The following is a 13,158-nucleotide window of genomic DNA, read 5'->3' as shown; positions in this document are numbered from 1 at the left end:
AATCTATATTAATAATCGTTGTATAATATTTATAAATTAGTTATGGCAAATTTTTGAAATAATTGAAATCTTCTAAAATTCTGTTAATTAAAAACAATTGAATTTTTTTTCTTGAAAAAACTGATTTTCTGGTACAGAATTTGTATAAAAAAACACAATTTTTTAAACTGTTATTGTAAAAAATGTATTATAGTTATTGCGAAAATTCCTTTTGAATATCACATATCACAAGAAGAGAATTAAAATAATTTTCTTTAGTATTCCAATTCTTTGAATTTAAATAAAACCTTTCTGTCATTTTACAGAAAATCGGAAACGACCTCTACAAAGATTATCACCACTGAGAAGTGAGCGCGATCGGCCAAAGAGAAGATACGAGGATAGTATGGAACGCGAGAGGGAAAAACCTTACGATCCAATGGAAATTTTGCGAGAAAAAAGTTTAGATCCAGAAAGACTACGAAATAACAGGTATGATTGTAGGAAAAAAAAAATTTTTTTTTTCGAGCGAATTTATTTTCTTTTTTCTGTGAAATAATAAAGGTACAGTATTTAGAATCATGTCTATTTAAGGTTTCGAAATGAAGACGAATCTCAAAAATCTTATTGGCGATTTGGTGATGATAATTGTCGAAGAGATGACGAAGAATCATTAGACTCTTATAAAAGTAGAAAAAATTGTGCATTAGATTACGAAGAGAAATCCTTCATTAAAAATCGAAGTTTAGACAGAAATCTCGATGATCCTATGTCAAGTCCAATAGCTATTAAGGCATGCAGGTATATATTTTTTCAAAATTCTTGACTTTTTTTTATTTTTTTTCCCTGTTTCTTCCCTCTAATTTTGTAATTTTAATTCTTAATTCTAAATCTTTTTTTTTTCTAATCATTATAAACTATATTTATTTGGTAAAATTTTTTTTGAAGTAAGAGAGGTATTTAAATTTTGTTGTGATTGTTGTTATTACAGAAGTAGAGCGAGAAGTATCGAGAGGAGAGATCGAGGATGGGAGAAGAATCGTTTGTCACCTGATTTGGGATTAAATCCACGTAGGGGTGACAAATTCCCAATGAGGCGTTCGCCATTACGACGAAGATCGCCGGCACGATTGTCTAGATACGATTCACGATCAAGATCACGCTCTCGTTCTCGTTCGCGCTCACGCTCTCGCTCTTGGTCCAAAACGAGATCAAGATCGAGATCTTTGACAAGATCCAGAAGTAGATCTCGTTCTCTGTCACGATCAAGGGCGAGACTGAGAAGTCCGGATCGTCGTCCTAGATCTTTGTCAAGATCGAGGTATGTAGTATTAATTATTTCAGGCCTCGGATAATATAATTTTTTACTGATGGTCTGGATCATAATCATTATTATTATTATTATTATTATTAGAGGGCTCGAAGTAGGTCCGTAAATTTGCTTGAAGTCCGTAAAAGTCAGTTTTTTAAAAATAAGGTCCGTAAAGTCCGTAATTTGATTGAGAAAAGACGAAAAGCTCGTAAATTGTACGATATAATTTGGATTATTATTATTATTATTTCCTATTTATTGTTATTATTATTATTATTATTATTATTATTATAATTATATTTGTTGTTTGATAAGCGTTTTTTTCAAATGTAATTTTTTAAAATATATAAAAATGATAATTTTGATGAAAAATTTTCCGAAATAATAGATCGTTGACACCGGAGAGAGGAAGACGTGTTCATATGGAAAGGTTAAGGGAGGACGATGTCAGGCTAAAGCCTTTGGAATCGACGATATCTTGTCCCGATAGAGACAGGCGCATGGAGACAATAATACAGTTAACTGGTGGCAACGATTCCGCGACTGACCCCACTCAAATGGAATCGGAAAGAATTGCCAATGAAAGTGTTGACAATATGAATAGTTCACACTTTCGTTATCCCAATGAAACTGAAACTGGTAACGAGTATAATTACTTTTCTAGGAATAATCTCACTTATCCTCCGCGTATCGACGAAACACCATCGTCTCCAAAGCGTCTGTCTCTTGACGAAAGGTAATCAATGAAAACATTTATTTTTTAAACGCTCTCTTTTCCAAAAAAAAAAAAAAAAAACCCTCATCCTCTCTCCAGACTTCGTCAAGAAACTTCCTTCTGTGTAACGTATTCCATTTTCCTTCCAATTTATTTTATAATCAGGCTTTGCACTCATCTTCTGTAATATTTTGTAAATACTATTTTTTGCTTTTTCTCCTATTTATTAACGAGTGCGAAATCTGTAGGCTTATGTTGTGATTATTTCATTAAATAAATTTCTAATATTTTCGAATTTAAATACAGACTTGAATTGGAATTGGGAATAAAGAAACCAACACCTTCTGGAGATTACAATCCTGGAAATTTCAATTGTAATACGTATTCCCCTTCGATTCAGCATCAAAGAGGTTTTCATCAGCCACCTACAGTCTTGCAGGTAAAATTAATTTTTTTGTACTTTTTTTCAACTCCTCGAATGTTCAAAACATTGAATCAAATTTTTTATAAATTTCTTCGCAAAGTTGTGGAGCCAGCTTAAAAAACCTAATTTTTAGAAATAATTGAATTTTGAAAAGGTTTTAAATTTTAATCTTTGAAAATCTAAATTTTTCATTGTTTGCAAAATTCAATTATTTTCATAAATATTAAAAATTTTTACAGGGATTCAATTATTTTTATTATAAATAATAAAATTGTTAGAAATTCAATTATTTTAATAAATAATAAAACTCATCTTAGAATTTCAAGTATTTGTAATATAATTTTAAATGAGTTTCTCAAAAAATGCAATTATTCTTAAAAATTTTATTAAAATTCTTCAAAAAAATTCAATTATTTTAATAAATATTGATATAAATTTGTCTATTAGAATTTAATAATTTTTTTCAATACATTTTTAATTAAATTTCTGAAAGAATTTTATTTTCAAAAATTTGAATGAAATTCTTCATAACAGTTAAATTATTTATAATTTCTTATATTTTAATAAAATTAACCAAAAGAATTCAATTATTTAAAAAAGAATTATTAAAGTTCTTTGCAAGAATTCATTTATTTTTATAATTAATAAATTTCTCCTCAGAAATTATTTTGAAAAATTTTAATAAAATTTGTTGCAAGAATCCAATTATGTTCATAAATAATTAATCTCATCGCAGAATTTCAATTATTTTTAATACAATTTTAATCAAATTCCTCGAAACAAGTGAATTATTCCTAAAAATGTTATTAAAATTCCTCAAAAAAAATTTAATTGTCCTATTTTAAATAATTTGGATATAATTTCTTTTTTAGAATTTAATAATTATTTTTAATACAATTTAAATCGCATTTCTCTAAAAAATCGATGTCTTCATGTTTTATAATAGAATATTCTTATAAGATGTTGAATTTGAAATTTTTGATTTTGCAATATAACATTTTTTTGAGTATATAATAATTTCTAGAATGAGTCAGAATATTCTTTAGAGAAAAAGTTAAAATCTTGTCTGAAAATAAGGAAAAGTTAGGGAAAAACAAAATTAGTTTTTTGTCAACCAATTAATTTCTAAGAATGTACAGGGCAAAGGTCTGATTTTATTAATATGGATTTATAAATAACGTTTTCTTATTATATAATGATTCTAATAATTTTTTTCATTGAATAATTTTCTTTTAGGTTGGCAATGTTTTGCAAGTGGTACCTGGAGATTTTGCGGGAATGTCAACATCGGGAGCGATGAGAAATGAAGTGCCTGTGACTTCGCCAGCGGGTGCGAGTAAAGTTGTTCGAGTTGGCAATGTACTGCAGGTCGTGCCTACAACAACAATTGATTGGAGTAATAATCCTCAATCTTCAATCGATCGTAAAAATACAACGAGATATCCGGTTATTATTCCTCCCTCACCCGTTAATACTCCCATTTCTGTGCCAATTCCAGTTCCACTTCCCGTACCCGGTCCTGTTGCTGTTAATCCCCAAGGTCTCATTACCGCCGTAACTACTGGACCCGTCACTCTGCCACTTACAAATCCCCTGAGTCTTCCCGTTCCATTACCAATTCCCGCGAATATCACAACACCACCAAAAACTAAACCCGCAGCACCACAAGGTAATTTTCATTTTTTTCTATTTTATCTTGTTCATAATTAAACAATAATTATATAATTATTATTACAATTAATTATTTAAAAAAGAATTACAATTAATAATTATAATTATTGATTTAATTATTATTAATTGATGAAAATAAATTTTTTAATTATTTTTTATTTTGCTAAAGTACCAGCAATGGCGGTTTACGATTATGAAGCAATTCTCGAGGTGCGTCGACGAGAGAAGGAGGAACGTAAACGAGTTCGCGAGGAACGCAAGAGAGAGAAGGAGCGAAGAAAAATGGAACGTGCCAAGAGACGAGCTGATAAAATTTTAGGAAGAAAACTCCTCTCGAAATGTAATAATGATTCCGAGTTGAAGAAATTAGAACAATTGAAAAAGAATCAACCTACTGAAGAGGTGACAGTGTCTGATGTTTTGGCATCGCTAGAGGATGAGAAAACGGAAAAAGCAGAATGTACAAAGGAAAATTTGAAGGAGGAGAAGGAGGACAAGGAGGAAGGGGAGGAAAAGAATGAGAGTGCGATTGCAAATGTGGAAAAAGCAGCGAACGAGGGCGAAGAAGAGGAAGAAGCCGAAGAGGAAGACGAACACGAGGAAGAGGAGGAAGAGGAAGGCGACGAGGAGGATGAAGAAGAGGAGGAGGAAGACGAAGATAAACAATCTAGTCGACTGGCACAATCGGACGACGTTGCCACTGCCGCCGAATCTGAGGAGGCCGTCCAACCGGAAGTCGATGCCAGAGAATGGCCATCCTTACCTCCGGCGCCATTGAAAGGAATTCTCGTCTGTCCCGGTTTCGGGTGAGTTTAATATTCATTCTGTCCGCAGTTCAAAGCGTAGCGGAATACTTTTTTTGTGTAATAATAGAAAAGTATTTATTTTAATATTCATTTTTTTGAGTATCAGGCTTTGCATTCATCTATTAAAACCTACTATTTACTATTTTTTTTACCATTAGCTACTGTTTGGATACATTTTTTAATTTTGTGACACTAAAAGCTACTTTTTTCTATTCTTTTTGCAAAATTTGAACTACTTTAAAATTTAAATTCGCTAATAGTTGAAGTAAAGTAATTATTAATTAATTATTAATAAATATTCTTCTTAGAAACAATTCAGAAATTTTTTACAAGAATTCAATTATTTTCACAAATAATAAAATGAATGAAATCCTTAGCTGAAATTCAAATATTTTCCAAATCTACAATTTTAATAAAATTTCTGAAAAGAATTCAATTACTTATGAAAAAAATTAATAAAATACTACACAAAAATTTAAAAAAATTGTAATAAAATCCTTAGCAAGAATTCAATTATTTTCATAAATAATAAAATTCTTCACAGTAATTCAATTATTTTTAATGCAATTTTAAATAAATTTCTCGAAAAATGAAATTATTTTCAAAAATTTTATTAAAATTATTAGAAAAAAATCAATTATTTACATAATTTCGATAACATAATTTATAAGTATTCAATTCTAAGAGATAATCATTCATTCCATCAATTATTTATTTTTGGATTTAAATACTTCAATTCTTGTAAAATTTTCTAATAAGAATTAATTAAAAAAAGAATTTTATTTAAAATTTAAGATTATTATTTAATATTAAATGCGTTATTAGTAAGAATTTTTATAAATAGGTAAATTTTAAAAACCTTTACATTAAAATTATCAAAAATTTTAATTCCTGTGGAAAAATAAGTAATTATTTATGTATTTTTTGGACAAAAAATATTCAAGTATGAATAATTTAATTTAAAAAATTATAGTAAAGGAGAATGAAACAAAAACATTCGGACAAATAGTTAAAAAATTATTTAAAAAATTAGTCTTTTGAAAAATTTTAATTTTTTGAATGTATGTAGTTAATTTGAAGTAAAAATTAATTGGCGAGCTGACCGGGAATCCGGGAAATGACCGGGAAATTTTATAAAATTGACAAAGAAAAACTGGAAAATGACCGGGAATTTAAATTTTAAAAAACTCACCACCCTGAATAATGAAGCTAAATGCAAAAAGAAAAAATGTTGAATTCTAAGAAATTCGGTTATTCAAATTTTTGATAATTTTCGATAATTTTAGACTTTTTACCAAAAAGTTGAGACTATTAAATAAGTAAAGTATTTTTCAAGAGCACAAAAATAATAAAGCAAAATGCCATAAAAGAGAAGAAAAAATGTTGAATTTTAAGAAAATTGGATTTTTGAATTTTTTCGAATTTTTGATAATTTTAGATTTTTTACCAAAAAGTGAAGACTATTAAATAAGTAAAGTATTTTTCAAGAGCACAAAAATAATAAAGCCAAATGCCATAAAAGAGAAGAAAAAATGTTGAATTGTAAGAAAATTGGATTTTTGAATTTTTTCGAATTTTTGATAATTTTAGATTTTTTACCAAAAAGTGAAGACTATTAAATAAGTAAAGTATTTTTCAAGAGCACAAAAATAATAAAGCCAAATGCCATAAAAGAGAAGAAAAAATATTGAATTTTAAGAAAATTGGATTTTTGAATTTTTTCTAATTTTAGATTTTTTACCAAAAATTTGAGACTATTAAATAAGTAAAGTATTTTTCAAGAGCACAAAAATAATAAAGCCAAATGCCACAAAAGAGAAGAAAAAATGTTGAATTTTAAGAAAATTGGATTTTTGAATTTTTTTGAATTTTTTCGAATTTTAGATTTTTTACCAAAAAGTGAAGACTATTAAATAAGTCAAGTATTTTTCAAGAGCACAAAAATAATAAAGCAAAATGCTATAAAAGAGAAGAAAAAATGTTGAATTTTAAGAAAATTGGATTTTTGAATTTTTTCGAATTTTAGATTTTTTACCAAAAAGTGGAGACTATTAAATAAGTAAAGTATTTTTCAAGAGCACAAAAATAATAAAGCAAAATGCTATAAAAGAGAAGAAAAAATGTTGAATTTTAAGAAAATTGGATTTTTGAATTTTTGATAATTTTAGATTTTTTACCAAAGAGTCGAGACTATTGAATAAGTAAAGTATTTTTCGAGAGCACAAAAATAATAAAGCAAAATGCTATAAAAGAGAAGAAAAAATGTTGAATTTTAAGAAAATTGGATTTTTGAATTTTTGATAATTTTAGATTTTTTACCAAAAAGTGGAGACTATTAAATAAGTAAAGTATTTTTCAAGAGCAGAAAAATAATAAAGCCAAATGCCATAAAAGAGAAAAAAAAATGTTGAATTTTAAGAAAATTGGATTTTTGAATTTTTGCTAATTTTCGATAATTTTAGATTGTTTACCAAAAAGTGAAGACTATTAAATAAGTCAAGTATTTTTCAAGAGCACAAAAATAATAAAGCAAAATGCCATAAAAGAGAAGAAAATATGTTGAATTTTAAGAAAATTGGATTTTTTAATTTTTTCGAATTTTAGATTTTTTACCAAAAAGTGGAGACTATTAAATGAGTAAAGTATTTTTCAAGAGCACAAAAATAATAAAGCCAAATGCCACAAAAAAGAATAAAAAATGTTGAATTTTAAGAAAATTGGATTTTTGAATTTTTTCGAATTTTTGATAATTTTAGATTTTTTACCAAAAAGTGAAGACTATTAAATAAGTAAAGTATTTTTCAAGAGCACAAAAATAATAAAGCCAATGCTATAAAAGAGAAGAAAAAATGTTAAATTTTAAGAAAATTGGATTTTTGAATTTTTGATAATTTTAGATTTTTTACCAAAGAGTCGAGACTATTGAATAAGTAAAGTATTTTTCGAGAGCACAAAAATAATAAAGCAAAATGCTATAAAAGAGAAGAAAAAATGTTGAATTTTAAGAAAATTGGATTTTTGAATTTTTGATAATTTTAGATTTTTTACCAAAAAGTGGAGACTATTAAATGAGTAAAGTATTTTTCAAGAGCACAAAAATAATAAAGCCAAATGCCACAAAAAAGAATAAAAAATGTTGAATTTTAAGAAAATTGGATTTTTGAATTTTTTCGAATTTTTGATAATTTTAGATTTTTTACCAAAAAGTGAAGACTATTAAATAAGTAAAGTATTTTTCAAGAGCACAAAAATAATAAAGCCAATGCCATAAAAGAGAAGAAGAAATGTTAAATTTTAAGGAAATTGGATTTTTGAATTTTTTCTAATTTTAGATTTTTTACCAAAAAGTTGAGACTATTAAATAAGTAAAGTATTTTTCAAGAGCACAAAAATAATAAAGCCAAATGCCACAAAAGAGAAGAAAAAATGTTGAATTTTAAGAAAATCGGTTTTTTGAATTTTTTCGAATTTTTGGTAATTTTAAATTTTTTACCAAAAAGTTGAGACTATTAAATAAGTAAAGTATTTTTCAAGAGCACAAAAATAATAAAGCCTAATGCCACAAAAGAGAAGAAAAAATGTTGAATTTTAAGAAAATTGGATTTTTGAATTTTTTCGAATTTTTGATAATTTTAGATTTTTTACCAAAAAGTGAAGACTATTAAATAAGTAAAGTATTTTTCAAGAGCACAAAAATAATAAAGCCAAATGCCATAAAAGAGAAAAAAAAATGTTGAATTTTAAGAAAATTGGATTTTTGAATTTTTGCTAATTTTCGATAATTTTAGATTGTTTACCAAAAAGTGAAGACTATTAAATAAGTCAAGTATTTTTCAAGAGCACAAAAATAATAAAGCAAAATGCCATAAAAGAGAAGAAAATATGTTGAATTTGAAGAAAATTGGATTTTTTAATTTTTTCGAATTTTAGATTTTTTACCAAAAAGTGGAGACTATTAAATGAGTAAAGTATTTTTCAAGAGCACAAAAATAATAAAGCCAAATGCCACAAAAAAGAATAAAAAATGTTGAATTTTAAGAAAATTGGATTTTTGAATTTTTTCGAATTTTAGATAATTTTAGATTTTTTACCAAAAAGTGGAGACTATTAAATAAGTAAAGTATTTTTTAAGCGCACAAAAATAATAAAGCCAAATGCCATAAAAGAGAAAAAAAAATGTTGAGTTTTAAGAAAATTGGATTTTTGAATTTTTGCTAATTTTCGATAATTTTAGATTTTTTACCAAAAAGTGAAGACTATTGAATAAGTAAAGTATTTTTCAAGAGCACAAAAATAATAAAGCCAAATGCCATAAAAGAGAAGAAAAAATGTTGAATTTTAAGAAAATTAAATTTTTGAATTTTTTCGAATTTTTGATAATTTTAGATTTTTTACCAAAAAGTGGAGACTATTAAATAAGTAAAGTATTTTTCAAGAGCACAAAAATAATAAAGCCAAATGCCACAAAAGAGAAGAAAAAATGTTGAATTTTAAGAAAATCGGTTTTTTGAATTTTTTCGAATTTTTGGTAATTTTAAATTTTTTACCAAAAAGTTGAGACTATTAAATAAGTAAAGTATTTTTCAAGAGCACAAAAATAATAAAGCCAAATGCCATAAAAGAGAAAAAAAAATGTTGAATTCTAAGAAAATTGGATTTTTGAATTTTTGATAATTTTAGATTTTTTACCAAAGAGTCGAGACAATTTAATAAGTCAAGTATTTTTCAAGAGCACAAAAATAATAAAGCAAAATGCTATAAAAGAGAAGAAAAAATGTTGAATTTTAAGAAAATTGGATTTTTGAATTTTTGATAATTTTAGATTTTTTACCAAAGAGTCGAGACTATTGAATAAGTAAAGTATTTTTCGAGAGCACAAAAATAATAAAGCAAAATGCTATAAAAGAGAAGAAAAAATGTTGAATTTTAAGAAAATTGGATTTTTGAATTTTTGATAATTTTAGATTTTTTACCAAAAAGTGGAGACTATTAAATAAGTAAAGTATTTTTCAAGAGCACAAAAATAATAAAGCCAAAAGCCACAAAAGAGAAGAAAAAATGTTGAATTTTAAGAAAATCGGTTTTTTGAATTTTTTCGAATTTTTGGTAATTTTAAATTTTTTACCAAAAAGTGAAGACTATTGAATAAGTAAAGTATTTTTCAAGAGCACAAAAATAATAAAGCCAAATGCCATAAAAGAGAAGAAAAAATGTTGAATTTTAAGAAAATTAAATTTTTGAATTTTTTCGAATTTTTGATAATTTTAGATTTTTTACCAAAGGGTAGAGTATATGAAATAAGTAAACTGTTTTTCAAGAGCCCAAAAATAAAAAAATATTAATTTAAATTTCCAATTAACTGGAAGTTTTTTCAAATGTAATTGAAATTTTATATTTTAAAAAAATTTATATTTTTACTTTTAAAAGTTATTTTGAAATATAATCGAATTTTTGAAGAATTCTAACTAAAAGTTTGTAAAATAATTGAATTTCATAAAAATTTAAAATTCAAGTTATTACTAGGTTAAGAAGAAAAGTGAATATTTTTTTTATAGAATTTAGAGAAATACAGAATCAAATTTTTATTTTGTAATTTTTGTTAATTTAAAACGTGTTTTTTAGTCGTAAAATTTAATTTTTCGATAGCTACTTTTTTTACTACTTTTTTTACTCTTAAAGCTTCTGTTTGACACTTTCTTTAAAATTAATTATTGAGTGCGAGGCCTGGAGTATTGGATTTTTTTTATTTATTTTAATATTAAGGGGAAAAGTACCAAAAAAGAAGCACTTTGACATTTATTTCTTTTAACAGTGGATTATCGAACGGTGATGCGGATGCTTCCGAAGATGAGAGCGAAGAGAAACCCGAAGAGGAGGAGGATGACGAAGAAATGAAAAACATAAATCGTGAAGAGAATAAAGATAATGACGATGAGAAGGTAAATATGCGAGTGAAGAAGAAGAAATCACGAAGAATTCAGCGTACGAAGAAAAATGTTCAATTCGCTGATGGAATAAGGCCTGGCGAGGGTACTAGTCCAAGTGGTGGTGAGGGTGAAATGCCATCTCCACCACCTCCAACGCAAGTGGCAATCTCCAAAGAAAGTGTACTCGAACTCATCAGAAAGTCACGATACAGAAAGAGCAGGAGGAAGCAGAAACGGGTTAAATCATCGAAAACGAAGAAGAAGGTTAAGGTAAATATTCTCTCTTTCCTTTTTTTATCAAAATAATCTTTCTGTTAATAATCTTTGTATTCACTTTCTAGTTGGTTGATTATCTTTGCTTTCTTTGCTTCCTAATTTTTTTTTAAATTTCCGCTTTGTATTCCTCTTTTTTGAATTTTTATTTATTTTACAAAAAGTGAATTTAAAAATAGTGAATTAAAACTGTTTTCTTTTTTCTAAAGGTGAAAATAATAAAACTGAAGAAACCACGTATAACGCCATTGACTGCATTGATGTTGGAGGATTCGGATGAGGCGGACGATCGTTCACCACCGCCACCGCCTCCTGGTTCCCCGCCGCCTCCTCACATGTGGCCGAGCTATCTTGCCGCTTACAATGCAGCTCTGAAAACTGTCACGTCAAATCCACTGCCTCCACCTGCTCAACCGCCACCACCGCCAACGCCATTGCCACTACTGGTACCACCACCTCCTCTTAATTATACAATTCAGCCTTGCAGTAAAGCCTTGAGTTGAACTCATATTTTGACAACACTCGTTCAGGTGGATAAAAGAAAACAGCCTTTTTTTTGTACATAGACAAAAAAGTAATATTACAAAGTAATATAAGAAAATGACACGCTTTCGCGGGTATTTCGACCTTTCTCCGGGTCCCATCGTTTATCAATAGTGTTCACGTAGTTTTCAGAAATATTACGTTCGCCAAAAAAAAAAGAAAATGAAAAAACACAGTGAATCTTGGTAACGATCTCTCACTCTCTCCGACGAAATGTAGTTTTTTAATTTCAATTCTAAAAATTGAATGCATATGTTCAATTCTATAAAATTGAATATATAATTTCAATTCTTTAGAATCGACTATATAATTTTAATTATATAAAATCGAATCGAATTTCAATTATAAAATTGAATAGAAATATAATTTCGATTATGTAAAATTGAACACGGAATTTCGATTATATAAAATTAAATATTAACTTCAATTATATATAAATGAATCGAAATTACAATTATATATAATTGAAATTAAAATTGCACCCGTAAATTTAAATAGAAAACAAATTTCCATTAACACAATTTTCTTTTTTAACGGCAAGTTTTATTTTCGTTTACAAGCATTATTTTTTTACCATTCTTATCCTTTTTACAGAAACTTTTCAACTAAATTTTTTTACTCGATTCTTTTTTACATTTTCATTTCTCTTTACTGGATTTTATTGCTAAAAACTTGCTAGTTACCAGATTTTTTGTACAAATTAATATAAATGTATTATTAATAATTATAATATTAATATTTATAAAATCGAGAAAATTGTATTAATATTTTTTAGCTCTTTAAGTTTTTGTATTTTTGTTTTAAAGCAGGAGAGTGTGAAGATGAGTTACTTTAAAACACTAGACTAATTATTATTTACGTGTTTTTTTTCAAATACTCAAATTTCTTTGCTCATTAAAAAAATATAGTCGATACTTGTGCAAAGAAAATTCTCTAAATAAATCTTAAACATACGCAATTTATGTTGAGGTAATTTTTTTTTCTTTTTTTATACGAAAATTTCAATGAAGCTGAAAAAATTTACAAGAAATGAAAAATAGAAATGAATCGGAAAAGTTCTTACTCACTTTTTAGAAATGGAAAAAATAACATAATTTTTAAATTCATACATTAATTGTTTAATAAATTTGAAAATTTTGTATTTTTTGTCTTAATTTAAATTTTTATTCAAAATTTAAATTTACATTTTATTTAAATTCACATTTAAATTTATATTTACATTTAAAGTCACATTTAAATTACTAATTTTAGAATTAAAGCAAACGATTTTCGTGCAATTAAAAAAGAAATTCGTTTTCCATTTTGGAGAGATGATTGTAAATTTAAAGCTTCGTGGAAATTTTTCATTATTTTTTATTTAAAAAACAAATTTTTCTTTTTCTGTTACATTTTGAGTGTCAAGTATTTTAGGGATAAATCTAATAAGTTTAAAAGCAATATTATTTTTACATAGAGGCGCAAGTGTACATAAAAGAAATAAAAATTCGTCTCTAAGTGTTTCGTTGACA

At 26.3% G+C, this 13,158-nt stretch overlaps 1 protein-coding gene across 3 annotated transcripts in view; it reads left to right on the top strand.

Moving 5' to 3' along the window:
- LOC122505771 (trichohyalin-like) overlaps positions 1-12,612 on the top strand; it is a 37,692-nt gene extending 25,080 nt beyond the window's left edge. For 2 of the 3 annotated variants that reach the window (XM_043617634.1, XM_043617762.1), the window contains 9 exons: positions 306-471; positions 574-780; positions 971-1,300; positions 1,680-2,027; positions 2,313-2,445; positions 3,667-4,099; positions 4,271-4,907; positions 10,720-11,104; positions 11,317-12,612. In XM_043617634.1, the coding sequence (XP_043473569.1) occupies positions 306-471; positions 574-780; positions 971-1,300; positions 1,680-2,027; positions 2,313-2,445; positions 3,667-4,099; positions 4,271-4,907; positions 10,720-11,104; positions 11,317-11,610 (2,933 nt within the window). In that variant the 3' untranslated portion in view covers positions 11,611-12,612. The remainder of the gene's footprint in view (positions 1-305; positions 472-573; positions 781-970; positions 1,301-1,679; positions 2,028-2,312; positions 2,446-3,666; positions 4,100-4,270; positions 4,908-10,719; positions 11,105-11,316) is intronic. The other variant, XM_043617690.1, reaches the window with a different exon arrangement.
- The last annotated feature ends 546 nt before the right edge of the window (positions 12,613-13,158 follow it).

This window comes from Leptopilina heterotoma, unplaced genomic scaffold (genome assembly GCF_015476425.1).
Source record: "Leptopilina heterotoma isolate Lh14 unplaced genomic scaffold, ASM1547642v1 Lhet_0, whole genome shotgun sequence".
In the NCBI taxonomy this organism is placed as follows: Eukaryota; Metazoa; Arthropoda; class Insecta; order Hymenoptera; family Figitidae; genus Leptopilina; species Leptopilina heterotoma.
The sequence above is the reverse complement of the archived record's forward strand: the minus strand, read 5'-3'. Positions and strand labels throughout refer to the sequence as shown.